General features: G+C 40.9%; 2 protein-coding genes across 2 annotated transcripts in view; one reads left to right on the forward strand and one right to left on the reverse strand.

Moving 5' to 3' along the window:
• Nucleotides 1–912: 912 nt before the first annotated feature.
• LOC108681622 lies at nt 913–3,756 on the forward strand. The gene is made up of 4 exons (XM_018170673.1): nt 913–965; nt 1,575–1,714; nt 2,387–3,091; nt 3,721–3,756. The coding sequence occupies exons 2-4, from the start codon at nt 1,583–1,585 to the stop codon at nt 3,754–3,756; spliced, it is 873 nt and encodes a 290-aa protein (XP_018026162.1). The 5' UTR covers nt 913–965; nt 1,575–1,582.
• Nucleotides 3,296–19,937, reverse strand: part of LOC108681626 (probable phospholipid-transporting ATPase IIA) — a gene marked incomplete in the record, with an annotated part of 24,030 nt that continues 7,388 nt past the window's right edge. The window contains 14 exon segments of the mRNA XM_018170677.2: nt 3,296–7,882; nt 8,739–8,939; nt 10,271–10,437; nt 10,650–10,870; nt 11,594–11,693; nt 11,751–11,878; nt 12,564–12,737; nt 13,290–13,460; nt 13,736–13,912; nt 14,179–14,343; nt 15,541–15,774; nt 16,047–16,269; nt 17,319–17,440; nt 18,693–18,890. Of these exon segments, the coding sequence (XP_018026166.1) occupies nt 7,653–7,882; nt 8,739–8,939; nt 10,271–10,437; nt 10,650–10,870; nt 11,594–11,693; nt 11,751–11,878; nt 12,564–12,737; nt 13,290–13,460; nt 13,736–13,912; nt 14,179–14,343; nt 15,541–15,774; nt 16,047–16,269; nt 17,319–17,440; nt 18,693–18,890 (2,511 nt within the window).

The raw sequence follows: 19,937 nt of genomic DNA on the forward strand, positions 1-19,937 counted from the left end.
AAGCCGGCCGGCTGCACTGATTGTTCCGAGAGAATCTGTGATTTCTCGTGTACTGTGTGGCCATTAGAATCAACTAATTAATTACAATCTCGTTAGCGACCGATTTATAACAATCTCGTTAGCAACTGATTAATTACAATCTCGTTAGCAACTGATTAATTACAATCTCGTTAGCAACTGATTAATTACAATCTCGTTAGCAACTGATTAATTACAATCTCGTTAGCAACTGATTAATTACAGAATGATTGGAGGAGGAGTTGTGAGGGCTCATCGGGTTAAGCCGTCTTGTAAATTCATTCAAGAGACCACTAGAAAACCAAATTCCAAAATTTGGAAATTTTTACATCAAGCACAGTCTACTAGGCTAAAAATTTGAAGTAAAGCACGACTTCGTACGATGCAATTGAAGTTCCTTGACGAAAGCGTTGGGAAAGAAAGGGTTTACCTTGCTTGATCATACTAAACCATAGTTCAACCATGGACTGAATGTGCAGCATTAAGTTGATTAAAGATAATGAATTTCAATGATGCAATTTCAATGATTCTACAGATGTCCTTACCTTAGATGCGGTTAAATTGTTAAATAATTAGCTTCTCACCGTCATCGTTCAACTTAATTCTGGCTACATCTCGCCTAGTGGCGAACAGAAAGTTTGAAGTCCATTCCACCTGACGACTTTCGGACCATAAATCTATTATATACTTATTAATTGTCAGGTGTACGTCAATAATTATATGAGGAAACCGTTATTATTTTTATTTTCTAAGTAACTTTATCTCGTCGTACCGAGCGTTTATTTGCATGACACGAGTGCGCTTGACCAGAACACGTTGCACAACATGGAAGTAGTTGGAAATAGTTTACCAACACAACGTTGATGAAGAGACACCTAAGCTAACAGTCGTAAGCGGGACTCCACGAGAGAAGCAGGGCCTATACTTTCAAAAAAAGTTAAGAGATCGTAAGTTCATCAGCCAATCATTGACGGCCTTTCGAGCAAAATCCACCAACCATAGACAAGAATAAAGAGCGTAAGTACTTACGTTCATTTAGCGAGTTTTGAAAGTATGGTCCCAGATTCGTAACTGGTGCGTATTATTTAATACCTATCGTTGATACGCATATTCTTTGTTGAACTGTGTGGTAAACTCGTAATGATATCATCAATTAAAAATGCTGCACAGTTAACCACGTGTGTAAAATGTTCGATTGTATTTCTCATATAATACGTAACTTTTATTTTATTTATATTTTCAAGTGTTGTAAAAAATGTTGTAATATCAGGGACTTAATGGTGAGTTAGGTTTATAATTAATTCATACGGGCCTGAAACATATGAAATAGTTGTCGCTTCTGATACTTGAAGTTCCTATGGTACCTTTGAACCTGAAAATTGATAATATTTTTCCAAGCTCACGTACATAAGTTCTTAGCTGTTTTATATTCTTATGAATAAATTCTCCTTCCGATATAATGTGTCTACAAAAACATCAATGTCCACTAACGATAACCACACGTGGTATACAAGTAAGCAACATTACTACACGACTAACTTCCCTACAAATTCCAGTGCATTGAATGATTTGGAAGCATTGGTGGTTGCTGCTCTGCGCTCTGCCACTGAGCAAGAGCGACGATGAAGCAATTTTTTTCTCACGACACTGCAGCGTCGCTGGCGCTGACGTGGTCTGCTCCTGCCATGGTAACCCTGTGAGTTGCTAGGACCACTTCAGCTGAATGACAAATACGTTTGTTTTATATATAAACCGGTTACAGCGTTTTTTAGGCCGTAGGCCTGTCGCCGATTCTTAACACCGCAGATCATCCACAGCGTTTTGCGGTCTCGAACTTACAACTCACTGATTCAATTCTGCTGTGCTTAACCGCCCGGCCTCCTTGCCGATTCTGACCAGAAACTGGCGCACAGAGCTGGGATCGAACCCGCGCCTCTCTGCGCCAATCTTGGTACTCTGAACTGTAACCACTGAGCTAGTATTACTTGACAGGGGCATTCGGACGAGGAATTCGTGTTTTGTGCATTAATTGACATAGAAAAGTGCAACTAGGCTTTCGGATTTTGTGTTTCATTCGCTGCCGTCGCGCTCCAGATAACTCAATACCCATTATTTGTAATAAAGTTCTGCCGTGGGGTTATGCTTTGTAAAATATGAGTCAACTTGACCCGAATGCTATAGATACACCACACAGAGGGAATTAATTACCAGATAATACATTTAATTACTGAAAAAGTACAGTGAGCATGCTTCCCAAAAGCAAACTTTTCGAATGAAATCCCTAGACTTATACATTTAAAAACGATGAGAATTAACTGAGCAATTGCCAGGGCCTACAACTTAAAAAATTACAATTCTTATATTCCAGGAGCTCACGATCCACGGCCTACAATCCTGGCTGCCGGAGGGCTGCTCGACCTTAACGATCACGGATTGTCGTCAGTCGCGAGTTCGTTTTGCGGGTTCAGGCGAAGAAACAATTATTCATCACTTACAGCAAATGACGTTTAGTGATATACACGAGCTTATCATTGATAAAAGCAGCGTAGATTTTGACGTGCGTCACTCGGGAGTGTTTATCATGACCGTGCTTCGCGTGACGCAGCTCAAGCTGACAAGAGGATCCATCCGTCTCTCTGGCGCCGCCAGCGCTGTCGTCTTCAGCGATGTGTGGTCGACAGCCCTGCCATCTTTCTCCATAGAGTCAACAAGCCTGAAACTCCTCAGACTAAACGGGGTGAGGTTCACGGGGTTGGTTGCTGCCTCCGCTGTCATCTTGCAGTCACCGGGAGCGGTTGTGGAGGTCATAGAAGTGGACGGTCATGTTGGCTTCCAAGCCGGCTGGGTGCATGGAAGAATTTCTAGCCTCGTAATCAGACGCAGCAAACTAGCACTCTATCCTGGAGCTTTCAACAGACTCAACTTTGCCGATATCTTCGTCCAGTCAATCAGCCTGCATGATAACGTCTTTTGGTTCCACGAAAACGTCATTTTGGGGCCCAACTTATCAAAAGAACACGAAGAAAGCAACATGTGGGTGAATGCGAGTGGGAACACAATATCGTGTTCGACTGTTACTCATATTTTCTTGTCTATGATTGGTGGATTTTGCTTGAAAGGCCGTCAATGATTGGCTGATGAACTTACGATCTCTTAACTTTTTTTGAAAGTATGGGCCCTGGAAAATAAGAAGGGTTTCTTTAATGTATCGATGATATAGACAGTCTAGTCTCCCAAGACGTTGCCTGGCTTGCTGGTAGGTAAATAAACAACAAAATCAAACTTCTTCTCAAGTTTCGTCGCAAGAACATTGTGATGTTATACGCTGCTGGAGAAAAGATACGGGAACAGCAACAAACAATCGACAACGAAAGTTACTGTAATAAATTAGCATGATGAAACAAACATGACAAACAAAAAATGCTCACAGGCAAAAGTATATTTGAAAAAATCACGAGATCCTGGCTAGACTTCATTACACATATTAGTTCTTTGCACGCTTCCACAAGAGCGTATAATCAATAAGTGATGTATACATCAAAGTAATCTGACCTACTATTTCGTAAATAAAAAATAAACACACAGTAGATATAGTGCACAAGTTAGCTAAGTTAAAACATGATGAAGCAATAAATACGGTTTCATAAAACAAAGGCATACTCAAAGCGATTACACGGTTTAATGTAAAGCTCTAACTTGCAGCATTCTTCGGTGGCATATCATGGAACCATCCTGTAGTTAACTAAATAAATTAGAAGATATAATATTTAATTTACAATGCGGAGGCAAAAAACGAAAATTCAGAGTCCGCTTCGTGGGCAAGCAAGCAAATATAGCAGATTACGTGAAACTACTAGCAGAGCTTCATTATTGTGTACATTTCCTTAACTCATGTAGAAAAACATTTATTGAAAACAAGCAACATGATGCATAAGAATAAGCTTTTCGATAGGTTATAGGATAAATTATGACCGTATCAAGTGATCTCATTCACGGAACGGGTGACTAGAAAGAAATATGCTATATATACGAAGTATTCGCGCAGTTGCCCTAGTCGTAACACTAACAGTTTTAAAGGAATACAGATTCACATCATTTTGCGGTGAATTATTGTCTGAAAATCAGCAAAAATGTGGATTGGAATAATAAAATTAGGCCAATGGTCGTCCATCTGATCGACGGTCTGAAGGCGGCGGTGCACGGCAAGAGATTTGTGTTAAGTGTGGGTACACCGTGGGTGAAGCTCAAGCCTGAACATGAGACCTCGCTTTATCCATGGTAACGCCCTACGGGACAATCTGTATCAAAAGCAAGCTTGAGTAAGCCGAGTTAGACAGAGAAGTATGTAAGTACTTGGTAACTAAAGTATGTAAGTACTTGGTAAGAAGTATGTAAGTAACTAAACCGAGTTAGAGTCACTGCAATATGCGTGTTACATGCAGGGCTTCAGTCACCGGAATATGCGTGTAATGTTTTTTTATTTACGCTAACCTGCACAACTATCGTCCTTACCCCTTCCTAAACTTTAATACAATATTCTAACTCGGAAGCATCTCAAATTTGTATATCATTTGGTAAATTATTATAATTGATCAATTTAGAGGAGAGAGCTCAAAAGATGGACAAGTAAAAAGACGCTTCTAAAAATTGCGATAAAAAAATGGAAAGAGCTTTTTCCAGCATCACCGCAAGCCTTTGTCATCGTCAACCCTGAATTGAAAAAAGGAATATTACTAGTTAGAATTCTACAAGAAAATTACAAGTTAAAACTCGACCTACCAGCGCTAATTACTACTAAAATGCATAATGAATGATTTGCTCATACAAAAAAAAAAAAAACGATGAAGATAATTTAACAAAGCGGTTTGCGTGTAGGTAGGTGAATGTGAACGCTTAGGCTGAAGCAATGATAAATGGTACAGTACTTGGAATTCGAAGAAATTCAACGCTGATTGTAATCAGAGTAAAAACGATCTGTTATTTGATGAAGTTAATCTAATTTAGCCGTCTGAAGAAAGGACTGCGGCACCGAGGTGTGCCAGCAGGCACATGTTTCATGCAAGCATCAGGCAACCCGCAGGAAGCTGCGGTGCTAAAACCCTTGTAAACTAACGGTAATTATCGTTACCTAGGCTTTGTAATATGAATAGATTTGACGAGAGTTAATTTATCCGCTGATAAAAGATGACCTGAATGCCAGACTGCGAGGTATGATCTCATTAACAGAAAAGTCTTGTAAACACTGCAGCTTTGTATGCAATAAAACTTTAACCAAATAAAAATAGATGAGCTTGTAATCACTAGCACAAACCTTTCAATTTTTCTAACATTTTTAGGGCAAAATTCGTTGTTAAATAAGTAACGTAATTTGGAGCTGTAAAAACTAAAAATAAATGAGCTTGTTATCACTAGCACAAACCTTTAAATTTTCTAACATTTTTTAAACAAAATTTGTTGCTAAATAAGCAGCATAACTTGAAAGGTCGCGTTGAAACAAAGGGCCAAGAGATCTAGGAATGTCGAAGGCACCAACACACTGAAAGATCGACAGCAACAGGAATGTAAAGATCATCACTTACGAGCGACAGACAGAGAAGAATCTCCTAATAAGCTTCTAAGTTTTCCTAGCATCGAAAATTCACAACACGCTACGATTTTTAAACGTACATAAAGAAATATCTGACGATCGCTTCACTTCACGGCACACGTACCAAATACAATTTTAGTCACCGATACAGGTAAACCATTTTTGCGAAGAATTATTGTCTGAAACTCAGCAGCAGACTTTAACCATCGCAAATTAATGTGCACAGTTGACAATTTCCTTTAGTATCGATGTATTGATATATTATGGTCATCGTTTTTCTTTATAGGCTGTTACGCATCAACAGTAAAGTAACTACCATAGATACAGCACAGTTAATGGACTGCAACAGCAGTAAACATGCTACAGGGCCTCCAACCGCTGCTACAAAGTAAATACTCGTTTTATCATCCGACCAAAACATGGCAATTGCACAAGAAGGATGAATCTTCAACGATACGAATGAGGCAAGTTGCGTTACTAACATTACAATACTGGTTTAAATTTCATGACGCAGAAAAGTCAGTTCAACGAACACTAATACATGAAAGGACCAGTTTCTTGGATTGATTTATCCGTGATACTGTCATTTTCATGAACTGATTTATATCTCTATTGAAAATTCTCCAACGTGAAGAAATTTACGAGCTTTACAAGCTCAAGTAAATAAAATTTATTTTTTATGACCGACTTTTTTATTATTGGTCAGAGTAACCGAAAAGAAATCAGATGGTTAAATATGAACATAACTTGAATTACGTAGTCAATAAAAAAAAGATGAGGCACAGCATGAGAGACGAATTCTCTCCAGCAAAAAAGTACACAAAACAATAAAGATATGAGCAGGTTATTGTAAGGATGACTAATTAATACTCACTAGAGCCTGCAGGATTTTCGTTACCTCTCATTAAGACTCGTGCTCTCATTAAAACTCGTGCTCTCATTAAAACTCGTGCTCTCAAGACTCGCGCTCTCATTAAGACGCTTGCTCTCATTAAGACGCTTGCTCTCATTAAGACGCTTGCTCTCATTAAGACGCTTGCTCTCATTAAGACGCTGCTCTCATTAAGACTCGCGCTTTTTTAAAATTATGTTCATCATTACCATATTCGATACACGAGCCTAGCACATCATGATATGTTATGTACAAATTAGCGCGGGCAGGCAGTTTAGTTCTAAATTCTAGGCAGCGAAATACTGAGATTCAGACAGCGGTTCTAGACAAGAATATTGCGGGCCACGCAGATCAACTTCGCTTGAAGAACGAGAGAAGATAATGAATAAAGAGACGAGAATGTGCTTCACATAATGAAGATTATGCGGGTTAACAAACATTAACTACAAAGTAGTTGGCTCGGTGAGATAAAAGTTGACATAGCCATAGTCTTTAATAATGAACCATGGTTTAAATATCAACAAGTTTCACCGAGAGAATAGCTTACAGAAAAATCTATGTAACCAAGGTAGATTTGCAAACATGATTTTATTGTGATTAATTATGCCAAAGCTCAAAATCGGCAAGAATAAGGCATGAAGAAACGACTTGAAGCAAAAGAGAACCTAAATAAAATGAACATCTTCGAATGGACAGTGATAAGTTCGCCGTGAAAAAAAATACCTTCAAATAACGCACGCCACGAATAACGAAGCTGTTGTGGTTATGACATGAAAAGTTGCAACGATGTTAATGATAAATGAACGCTAGAGAGAGATGAGGTTAGAGGGGCGTGTAATGATAAGTTTGCTCTAAAAAAAATAATATCGAGTCCTTCGAACATCGCACGCCACAAATAACGAAGCTATTGGGGTAATGCCATGAAAAGTGGCAATGATGTTAATGATAAATGAACACTAGAAAGAGGTGTGGTTAGAGGGGCGTGTAATGATAAGTTTGCTCTAAAAAAAATAATATCGAGTCCTTCGAACATCGCACGCCACAAATAACGAAGCTGTTGTGATAATGCCATGAAAAGTGTCAATCATGTTAATGATAAATGAAGGCTAGAGAGAGGTGAGGTTAGAGAGGCGTGGCCCGCGTGGTCTCGCACTGCTATGGGCGGCTCGTGGTTGTGCTGGTGGCGTCGTAGCTGCGGGGCGCCGAGGCAAGTCGGCTCTCCACGGTGAGGGTGGAGCCGAAGGTGTTGAGTTCCTCCAGCTTGGAGTAGGTGGGGGGCGTGATCTTGCGTTGCAGGAACTTGAGCACGTATAGAGGCAGGCACGACACCAGCGTGATCACGATCACTTTCCACCAGAAGTCCGTTGACGTGATGAACGCCAGGTCTGTAACACCGTAATTATGATGCATTACCTTTATATTACTGAATAATTGAGGACATTAGAGGGAGAAATAATGGAATCTTTAGTTTATTTAGCCATTACTCGGCTGTTTATTGTTCAAGACACCCAAATTAGCTCTCCATTATAAAAAGAAGCGATGGATTTATGGTTAAGTTCTCGTCAACAGGTGACGTCAATGCGGCAAATGAGCACCGAAACTACAGAATACAAGTTGACAACCGAACCAAGCACCTACCAAGTGGCCGGCAATAGAGTGCGATTGACCACATAACACCAAAACATTCAAAAGAACAATATAATAACAGACAAAAACCAGCATGAAATGGCACAGGATGGCACAGAACGGCACTGTATGCCACAGGATGCCACAGGACAGCACAGAATGGCACAGGACGTCACAGAATATCACAGGACGGCACAGGATGGCACAGGACCGCACAGGATGCCACAGGACGGCACAGGGTCGCACAGGACGGCACAGAACAGCACAGGATGACACAGAACGGCACAGAACGGCCCAGGATGACACAGAACGGCACAGAACGACACAGAACGGCACAGAACGGCACTGTATGCCACAGGATGCCACAGGACAGCACATAATGGCACAGGACGTCACAGAACGGCACAGAACGACATAGGAAGGCACAGGACGGTACAGGACGCCACAGGACGGCACAAGGTCGCACAGGACGGCACAGAACAGCACAGGATGGCACAGAACGGCCCAGGATGACACAGAACGGCACAGAACGACATAGGACGGCGCAGTGCGGCATTGGACGGCACAGGAAGGCACAGGACGGTACAGGACGGCCCAGAACGTTATCAGGCTCACCGAAGTAATGCATCCAGATGATGGAGGCGCCGTACGCGAGGAGGGAGAGGAGGTGGGCGGGGACCATGAGCGGGTGCCACGTGCGCACTGTCAGCCCCACCATCAGCAGCTCCGTCAGGATCAGCGCAGTGAACGAGATGCTGACAATGTGCAGGAGCTCGTCTTCAAACAGCAACATGGCGCCGTACATCAGCACCCCGCCTGCCAGTTTATACATGTTTATAGACAGAAATGAAATACAAAGATATAGACAGAAATGAATTACAAAGATATAGACAGAAATTAAATACAAAGATTTAGACAGAAATACAAAGATGTTTATAGACAGAGATGAAATACAAAGATATAGCCAGAAATACAAAGATATATAGACAGAAATACATAAATGTTTATCCACAGAAATTTACAAAGATTTTAGACAGAAATACAAAGATTTTTATGGACAGAAATGAATTACAAAGATTTAGACAGAAATACAAAGATTTTTATAGACAGAAATTAATTACAAAGATATAGACAGAAATACAAGGATGTTTATAGACAGAAATGAATTACGAAGATATAGACAGAAATAAAAAGATGTTTATAGGCAGAAATGAAATACAAAAATACAGACAGAAATACAAAGATGTTTATAGACAGAAATGAAATACAAAGATATAGACAGCAATACAAAGATGTTTATAGACAGAAATTTCCATTACAAAACGGTTACCATTGAACAATCTTTTGTCCTAACATGTTAAGATGACCTGTAAAACACGTGAAACTTGGTCATTCATCCTAATATGCTGAGAACCGTACACAAATTTAGCTTCAGTGACACACACTACCACATTGGTCAATAATTTAATTCGGTGAATAATTAAAAATATCAGAAATATTAGGTATTAGAAAGTTTAATATAGTTTTGTGATGATACAGAAAGTGCACTCCAATTTTTGGGCTATTCTTGACTTTGATAATTGTTATATATTTGGAGGATTGTAGAATTGATTAAAATAACAGCGCGAGTGAAGAAAGAAAACGAATCCTACTTTTGTTTGTCAGTAAATTAGTTCATCAATACTATTCATTTCATTTCAAGGAGCCGGAGTGAATTTTCAAAAAGACAGGCAAACCAATTTTTGGTGTAAATTAACAAATGTGCGACAGCAAAGGTGAGAAGGTTGCCTTTTTTGTAAGAGAAATTATTCCATAAGGGTTAAATAGAAAGGATAGATACACACAAATTAATTTGATTAATAAATTTCAAACAGAACGATACATAAAAGAGCTGCCGCAGTCGTCAGAACTATTATACAGTCACATGTTTAATGCTCCATGCTTTCAAGTAGTTAAGTCACCTTGATAAACGCTGATAAGGACCCATACGAAGAACGTCTTGTAGGAGAGAGAACGCCCTTTTGTTAGGTCTTTATTTCAACTAGTTAAGTCACCTTGATAAACGCTGATAAGAACCCAGACGAAGAACGTCTTGTAGGAGAGAGAGCGCCCTTTTGTTAGGTCTTTATTTCAACTAGTTAAGTCACCTTGATAAACGCTGATAAGGACCCAGACGAAGAACGTCTTGTAGGAGAGAGAGCGCCCTTTAGTTAGGTCTTTATAAAGTTCGGGGTATGACATAGCCATCTTGGGCGACACGTCTCGGTCCAACACCAGCGAGAAAACAGGGAAGTTTGTGTAGATGGTCGAGTACCTGTCAGCAAAACAGGAATTTAATTATACTATCTTTAATTATGCTAGTAAGTAATTCAATTTTACAACGCATTAAAGGTAGTTAAATCTAAATTTCAAGACGCACTGGACAGTATTATTACCCGACCATGAGGATGCCCTGGTAGAGAGCAACACTGCCCAGTATAATTACCCGGCCATGAGGAAGAGAGAGACTCTGCACAGTATAATTACCCGACCATGAGGAAGCCCTGGTAGAGAGCAACACTGGAGAAGTAGAAGATAGCAGAGAAGATGGCCTGTATGGTGGAGATGATCATGCCGCGGTGCATGACGAACTGGCCGAGCGCCGCTGAGCGCTTGTACGAGTAGCGGCCGTGTACGAGACACAGACGAGCGATGTGCTCGAACTGCAGCACGCTGAAGTCCGCAGCCAGTGACGCCTGTCTGCCTTCCTGCACAATACAAATTTATTAATAAAAGTCAAATGCAGTAAATTCGTCAGGCTACATTTATTTAATTAAATGAATTATGGTGCTAACGTACGGCGGTAAATACTAAATTCATCAACAGATGGAGCCTGCAATAATCCATACAGCTAGAGAATTTTATGGACCACGTGACCCAAAACCGCCTGGCCAAGTTCGCTCTACCGCAATAGAGGAAGCCTTTATGATGTTCCGGAGGTTCGGCTATGATGGTGAGTTTTCAATTGTCACCACCATGGTAAGTGAATGAAATGAAGCTTACTTATTTAAATTGACCACTTGCTGAACTCGATCATGAGTAGTTAGACATAAATTTATGACAATTCATCTATCAATGTGAATAAGAATGAGCCCGCGGTACTAAGTCCGGTAATTCTATTAAACTAAGGAAAGAATTACTTTCATCAAAATAAGCCCGAGGTATTAAGTCCGAGAGTTCTATACTGTTAACGAAATAATTACTCTTATCAGCTTTCCGTAAGGTATAGTGTGGCTGCATCCTGTTGCTGCATTTTTTTAATGTTCCATTCTTATTTTCCTTCCCTTCCAAGTATCTTCTTCCAATTGATCGTATTCAAGGTCCCAGTGATTAATCATAAATGAATTATTCTCTCACCAAGAGTCTGTGTTAACCTTTCCCTCGAAGCCAATGGCCCGTATCATAGCTAAGTCGTTGCCCTCATCACTCACCTTGCCCTCGATGTCGGCGGCCTGTATCATGGCTACGTCGTTGCCCTCATCACTCACCTTGCCCTCGATGATGAGGGAGGCACGTCTGAGGGAGGCACGTCTGAGGGAGGCACCAGTGAGGCAGGTGAGAGAGAGGCCACAGAGGACCTGAGGCCACCTAAGAGAGGCACCAGAGGACCTGACCTGTGTAGGAGAGCAGCGACACACCACCACGGCGGGGCACTGCACGGCGAGCTCAACAAACTCGTGCTCGTAGTACTGCAGGCAGACCTCCAGGCTGCTGCCCTGCGGGACACAAATCCATCACAACTCAACATATAAAACGAGAAAGATACGAGACAACATCAAATGTATTGTTCAACGAACGTTTTTAAAAATATTTAAAGTTCAACGAACGTCATCCAATTTGATTAATTACATTAAAAAAAGCAGCCTCTTCAAAGGAGGAGTAAAGGAAATACCGCATCATGTACCTTGATCAAGTCTTCGCACTTATGTGAAGCCAAATTTACTCTCAGACAAATGAATGTTACGTTGTCAACTTGTGCAAATAACACACTTTATTACCCAGAACACGACCACAGAGCGGACGTATAGGCCTGGCCAAAGTGGATCAGAAAGGCCAACACAATAACAAAACATCTATGGATATTTCGACAACTCTCCAAGTCTACATTGAGCATCATGAGTTTAAGTGCGCTAGTAATAAGAAAATAATAGACCTAGTGTCTTGTCTACTTAGATAGCTTTTAGTCTATGAAGTGGGCCTACCCACTAGTTAAGGCAATGCCACCACCCATACCAATATATGTAGCGGGCCCGCCACACTAGTTTATGTAGGTAGCAGGCCTCCACACTAGTTTAGGTAGCGGGCTCCACACTAGTTCAGGTAGCTGGCCTCCACACTAGTTTATGCAACGAGCCCCTAAAACTAGTTCAAATAATGCACTAGTAGACGCCCTGGCCTCACGTTGATGATGAGGGCGGCGTGCGTCTTCCTCCTGAGCAGGTGGAGCTGCTGATGGGCGTCTTGTCTGCTGGTGACAGCGCCCATGCTGTGCAGCGCCTGCCCTGGTGGCACCAGCCTGCTGCTCTGCGCTATGCACGTCGCCGTCTCCTCCTTATCTCCCGTCAGCATCCACATCTGTGCATCAAGAATTTGTAAGATCGGGTTACAGGAACCTGTAATAATGGTATTTTTAATAACATGCATTTGAAAATTGCTTTTTAAAGACAACAATTCTAAAATTTTTAAGACCGGGTTTACAGGAACCTGTAATAATGGTATTTTTAATAACATGCATTTGAAAATTGCTTTTTAAAGACAACACTTCTAAAATGGCCATATCTCTGATGTTACAAATGTACAATGAATTTCTTATTTTATCTTTGAATATTAAAATTTTTTTTTTTGAATTATTTTTAATATATAATTTTTTTTTCATTTCTACAATTATTTATACTGTCGATTTTTTAAAACATTGTCTCTGACTTTATGCAAGTGTGCCTAATTTCAGATCGATTGGACAGGTAGAAGTGTGACAAATATCAATTATAAGATTTGTGGCAGACAAACAAACAAACAAGAAGTGAAGTTAAAGAGAAGTGTTGTAAAAAGAGCAATAAAACAATACCTCTATCACCAAGTACCTGGCCGCAAAAAGGTTGCACTGGATAGTAAAAATGAGCACCTTACCTTGATGCCGGCATTTCTGAGAACTTCAAGCGTGTGCTTGACGTTGTGCTGGAGTTTATCTTCGACGCCCGTAAGGCACAGCAGTTCTAGGTTGGACTCCAAGGTCTCCAAGACGCTGGCGACGCGGCTGCTGCGGTCCTGTTGACACGTGCGTGCTGCTCTGTAGCTGTCCTGAGGGCAAGACCGTCGCACTTTTTAATATAAATAATATAAATTCGTTCACTCGTGTACGTCTATCGTAGAAAAGGCGAGGAATCATAAAAGAATGCTTCAGTGACGATACATGAAATTTGCAACAAAAACTAAATGAACTTAAGGCATAGAAGATAAAGAATAATGAAAGTTTACATGTAAACATATTTGCGGCTCTAATAAAGAAGAACTGTCACTGATTCAGAACTGGGTTCAAACTCAAGCTGCCGCTAAAACGGTCCCTGACAACTTGCCTCGAATGAAGTATATTGTTCGCGGCTGAGGACTTTGCGAGCGACGACCAGAGTGCGCAGTCCCTTCTGTGCCAAGTTGCTGCACTCTTCCTCCAGCCAGTCGTTGTACTCAACTTTGCTCGCCATGACAACGTCCGCGCCCTTCATGTACAGTATTATCTCACCAGTGTCTTCTTCCTGCAACAATAATGATGGAATCTTTCATCTATAGGGTGACCTCGCCATGGTCTAGATAAGGAAAAAAAAAATGAAGTGAACGTCTATCATCCTCAGCTTGACTTCACTTGTCAAGTGGTCATTATCATGAGAAAATCATACCGTCAGAATCTTTCTTGCACTGCGAGATCAGAAATCTCGCAAAAAATAATGCTGCTGCAATTAGGATAGTGAATAAAACGTATTCCGTCTGCGCGAACAATGCCCTTGTATGGAAGGTCATGTACCTGTACTATGATGCCCATCCTCTTGGTGTCAGAGGTGAAGGGGAAGACCTGTAGTACGGTGTACCGCAGCAGCTGCTTGGTGACGGGGCAGCGCAGGGACATGGTGTTCAGGTCGCGATGCACCAGCGGCAGCCCCACAACCTCCGTCCACTGCACCAGCGCCACCTGCACAGCAAAAAATTATGCTGAATTTTCTGCACTCAACAAGAAGATTTTTTGGGAGCAATTAATATACCTTACTAGTAGTTTGGATAACTGAGACAAATATTTCAGCTGAGAATATCTACGGGATGAAAAGAATGAGTTAACATCAACAAACGACAAAACACTAGAGTGATATAAATTGATTGCTTCCAGCATAATTTGTTATGTATACTTTTGGTAAAAGGTACAGGTCTAGTTTATGAGGTACAGTTTACAATTGTAAGTTCTGTATGTTCATTAGTTTGTCAGACAACAAATGTTTAATATTCGTGTGTAGGGCAAGATGTTGATGAGCACGAATAAGATGAGACGTCTTGTGGTCGTCAGCATAGTACTGGGCTGGCATGTATCACGTCGTGTGGTTGTCAGGTAGTCTCTCGAGGTAGTCAAGGAGCAGATAATTGATAATTTGGCTGCTTGAGCAGTAGTACTTATTGCTGTCCGTATATTTGATGCGGTGCTATACTAATTTAAATTTTCTCTCGTTTAATCAGTACAAGGCAATCATCTTAGAACAAAATAACAATACTATACATGTAAACATGACATCAAATTTCTCTACTATGAAGCCAAGGGACTGACGCTTGATAATCGCGTCAAATTAGCTGATTAAATTATGTCATACATTACTCGCGAGCAATTAGAACGTGTAGCTTGAAGCAGTTATATTTACCTGCTTAGCCGATATTTGCGTATTCGCCTTACCTCGCTGCGCTGTCCTTAACAGTATGGCCATTACAGTCTACTTGAAACTTTCTTGAGTTTCAAGTAGACTCAATACTTCATTAGCATCAGAACTCAGAAAGAACTAATGTATCATCAGATACATCACTAATGTAGCATCAGAACTCTGCTAATGAAGTATGCCTCAATACTTCATTAGCATCAGAACTGACCTCGTCGGGGCTGGCGGCCTGGTAAGAGACGGACTGATCTCGTCGGACGGAGGTCCCCAACTGGGAGTGACGAGACCGACCTCGTCGGACGGAGGTCCCCAACTGGGAGTGACGAGACTGACCTCGTCGGACGGAGGTCCCCAACTGGGAGTGACGAGACTGACCTCGTCGGATCAAAACTGACCTCGTCGGGGCGGCGGCCTGGTAGACGACGGACTGACCTCGTCGGACGGCGAGGTCCTTAACTGGGAGACGGACTGACCTCGTCGGGGCTGGCGGCCTGGTAGGAGACGGACAGCACGGCGCCCTCGTCATCCTTCTCGTGGACGGGCGTGACGTTGTGGCAGAGCGCGAGTGCGTGCACCGCCTCGCCCACCTTCACCGACAGCGAGCGGCGCACGCGCGTAGGACTCGCGCCCGTCCCGCCCTCTGCTGCCGTCTTCTGCTCAGCGCTGCGCTGCCGCTGTGCACAGTAGCCTCGCAGGTGCATGGTCACCTGTGCATGATGGGGGACATGAGGCATGGTCACCTGAGCATGATAGGTGACACGTAGCATGCAGGGCAACATAATGCGCAGATATGGAAACAAAATAAACAGGAATCTTAACATAACTCACACCATCCCAGTACAATTGACAAGAAACGAGCCTCAATAGAGACAAATAAATCACTGGAATTGGACTATGATTGAAACTTTCATAAATGATTAGGTAGTCATCGCTGTTTTTTATTGACTGGATAATCACCACCAACACAACAAGAACCCACGTCATCAAAAGCATCAACGCCAAAGGCTTGGGTGCCCAGATGCAGCACCCTGAAGACCATGTCGTTCTGGGTGAGAGTGCCCGTCTTGTCAGTGAGCAGGTAGTTGATGCGGCCCAGCTCCTCAGGGATGGTCGTCGACCGCACCACCGTGCCTGCCATCTCAGTGTCACGCTGCATCATCCACGAGTAATAGGCCTTGCCCACGTCCAGGTTCACGCGTAGACTGTAACAGAGAGTACAATTTTCAGCGCATATAAAAATTTGAGCAACTACTTTCAAAAAAGGTTAAGAGATCGTACACGCTGCATTATCCACAAGTAATGGGCCTTGCCTAAGTCAAGGTTCACGCGTAGACTGTAACAGAGAGAATAATTCTCAATGCATATAAACTTTGAGCAGCGCTGAGGAGGTGGCATTAACATAACTTATGCCGATGTATATTAAGGTCACGTGAAGATGTACAGGGAAGAACGCAATACTTTGCCATGCAGTTTACCCATTGGCTCAGCAATAAGTGAGCCTTTTCTTGAAAGCCAGGCCATCTCGGAATAAGGGAAGGGGCAAAAATTTTATTTTACATACTGCAAGATTTTACTGCAGGAAGAAGCTTCAGCATTGATGGCATAAATTATTATAGTTTGCTTTTACTATCCTTCAATTATATGATAGACAACACTTTATAACAATTGCAATCTCATTTAACTTGATACAATCTCAATGAACTTTTAGTTGATTCTTTACTATAGTTTAACGTTTTTTTCTTAATACAAGTCCAGAGAATTTATAAAAACACACAGTAGAAAAAATTATTTATGTATTTGAACCATTTTTAAGCAGCAAAGAGATTTTGCGAAAATATTCAGCATAGACAACATGTAATTACTCTTCTGCAGACTTTGACTAAGTCAAACCTCATACCTTATAAGTATGATGCTTGGGTCATACCTTATGGGTATGATGCACGAGTCATACCGTACCTTATGGGTATGATGCATGAGTCATACCTTATTGGTATGATGCAAGGATCATACCTTAGGGGTATGATGTATGGGTCATACCTTATGGGTATGATGCATGTGTCATACCTTATGGGTATGATGCATGTGTCATACCTTATGGGTATGATGCATGGTCCATACCTTATGGGTATGACGCATGAGTCATACCTTATGGATATGATGTATGTGTCATACCTTATGGATATGATGTATGTGTCATACCTTATGGGTATGATGTACATGTCGTATCTTATGGGTATGATGTATGTCATACCTTATGGGTATGATGTAGGAGAAGAGCAGCAAGAACCGGAAGAAATATCGATACCAGGGACCACTGAAGCCCTTCAAGCACATCATGACGATAGTGAGCACCAACACCGCCAGGAACAACAACTGCAACAAACAGAAACAATAATAGATTAATAGTCCTGAACTGATAATAACATTGCAATAATAATACTGATAATATTTAATAATATTTCTAAACTTGGGAATATAGATACAATAATAAACAGAAACGATAATGGATTAATATTCTTGCAATAATAGTAATATTGCAATAATAATACTAATAATATTCAATAATATTATTCACCTGGGGTCTACAGATACAATAAATGTTGTCAAAGCTTTTGTAGAAAACTCACGGCAAGACACCAAACAAAGGGTTAAAAAGATACTACTCTCAAACTTCCAGGTTCTAAAAATATTAATTAGGTTCATTATGAAAATAATGACTTCAGTTGGTGAAAAATATCTACCTATTTGATTGAGGTTCACAAAGAGACCAAGAACGGTGATGCGTCAAGTAAAATAGTGGCAAAAATGAATAGAGAAGCTTAAATTAAAAAAATTATACATTCTTCAAAGAGAAACTTTATAGGATAAAAGATTGAATTAAATTTGCTAATGCGGTGCAATTAATAAGGGATTTGCTAATGTCATCTTTCAACCGCGTGAAGGGCTGATTTACATACCCACAGATAGATCAATTCTTTCCGATCATTTTTCATCAATTATTAAAATAATAAACCCCATAAAACATGGAAGCTGATAGAATATTGAAGTAATTACGTTAACTTAAACAGTTTTCTACAAATTATCAACAAAAATTTAAAATTTTATTCTAAAAATCATCAACAAAAATTTGAAACAATTTACTACAAATTATCAACAAAACAAACGCAGGAAAATAATTTAGAAGCCATTCTGGCATACAGAATGACTTCTACGTGGCGCGTGAGGCTGGCGCAGCAGCAGCACCTTGGTGAGGTAGTTGATTTGCAGGTCGAGGAAAAATACTTTTGTACAAATTATCAACAAAAACAAATGTCAGCGCATAATTTAGAAGTCATTCTTGCATGCAACATGACATATAAGTCACATAATAAGTGGTGCTAGAGGCTGGCGCAGCAGAAGCACCTTGGTAAAGTCGTTGAGGCCAACTTTGGACCGCTACACAGAGTGGTGAATGGCATATAAGTGGCATATAAGATTTACTTGTAAGTGTGTGGCATATAAGAATTTAGAAGGCATTCTTGCAAGCAGAATGACACACAAGTGGCGCTTAAGGTCGCAGCAACAGCACAACATGACATATAAGTCACATAATAAGTGGTGCTAGAGGCTGGCGCAGGAGCAGCACCTTGGTGAGGTCGTTGATCTGCAGGTCGAGGAGGCCAACTTTGGACCGCGGGGCGGCGCTGTTCATGACGGAGCGCGTGTCACGCCCTGTGTACACGACCACGCCCAGCAGCCGTCCTGACGCCACCACCGTGCCTGACCACACGGTGTTCTCCACTCCAATGGGCTCCTCCACCACCCCGCTCCCTTCACTGTCTCCCTAAAGAGCAGCAAACCATGGAGTATTAATGAGAAACAAGAAGACATTCTTGTCACCACACCAATGGGCTCCCTTCACTGTCTCCCTAAGAGCAGCAAACCATGGAGCATTAATGAGAAACAAGAAGGCAATATTGTCTCCACACCAATGGGCTCCCTTCACTGTCTCCCTAAACAGCAGTAAACCATGGAGCATTAATAAGAAACAAGAAGGCAATATTGTCTCCACACCAATGGGCTCCTCCACCACCACCGCTCTGTGAGACTCCCCTTTAAGGATCAGTATATCAGAGTGCAAAAATGAAGATAACGAACGAATCAATTTAGATGGAATTTTTCAACACGTTGCTTACACTTGGTGAATTTGCTAAATACAAGTAATCGCATTCAACACATTGCTTACACTTTTTGAATTACCCAAATACAATTAATTTCATGAGTTTAAACGTGACGATTAGATTGAATTTTGATGGCACTGAGAAAACACGAATTTTTAGGCTAATAATAATGCAAATAACGTTACTGGTCCGAAAAGAGAAAAATATTTGTTGATTCAGAACTAATTTTAGTTGCTTATAAATTGTTCTAATTCTTGAGATGCGATGTCCGTTTTAAAGCAGAATAAATTTCAAGAATACGGTAATCCATCATAACTATAAAAAAAGTCATTTTAACTATTAATATATACTTCACAACTATTAAAAAAAATGCAACACAACTATTAAAAAATGCATAATATAAATAAAAAATCCATCAAAACCACAAAAAAAATTACAGAAATACATCATAAACATCAAACAGCCTGGCAAACAGAAGCATACGTATGAGACACCTTTGAGAAGGTGCCAATGAAGCTATAAACAGAAGAATTACGTATGAGACACCTTAGAGAAGGTGCCAATGAAGCTATAAACAGAAGAATTACGTATGAGACACCTTAGAGAAGGTGCCAATGAAGCTATAAACAGAAGAATTACGTATGAAACACCTTAGAGAAGGTGCCAATGAAGCTATAAACAGAAGAATTACGTATGAGACACCTTAGAGA

This window comes from Hyalella azteca, unplaced genomic scaffold (assembly GCF_000764305.2).
Source record: "Hyalella azteca isolate HAZT.00-mixed unplaced genomic scaffold, Hazt_2.0.2 contig16374, whole genome shotgun sequence".
NCBI lineage: Eukaryota > Metazoa > Arthropoda > Malacostraca > Amphipoda > Hyalellidae > Hyalella > Hyalella azteca.

What these genes read in the sequence shown, in the direction of transcription:
- LOC108681622 (XM_018170673.1), top strand. Translation starts at nt 1,583, where the DNA reads ATGATTTGGAAGCATTGGTGGTTGCTGCTCTGCGCTCTGCCACTGAGC. An exon ending in GCTCCTGCCATGGTAACCCT is followed by an intron (nt 1,715 to 2,386) that starts GTGAGTTGCTAG and finishes CTTATATTCCAG; the next exon opens with GAGCTCACGATCCACGGCCT. An exon ending in ACACAATATCGTGTTCGACT is followed by an intron (nt 3,092 to 3,720) that starts GTTACTCATATT and finishes TCTAACTTGCAG; the next exon opens with CATTCTTCGGTGGCATATCA.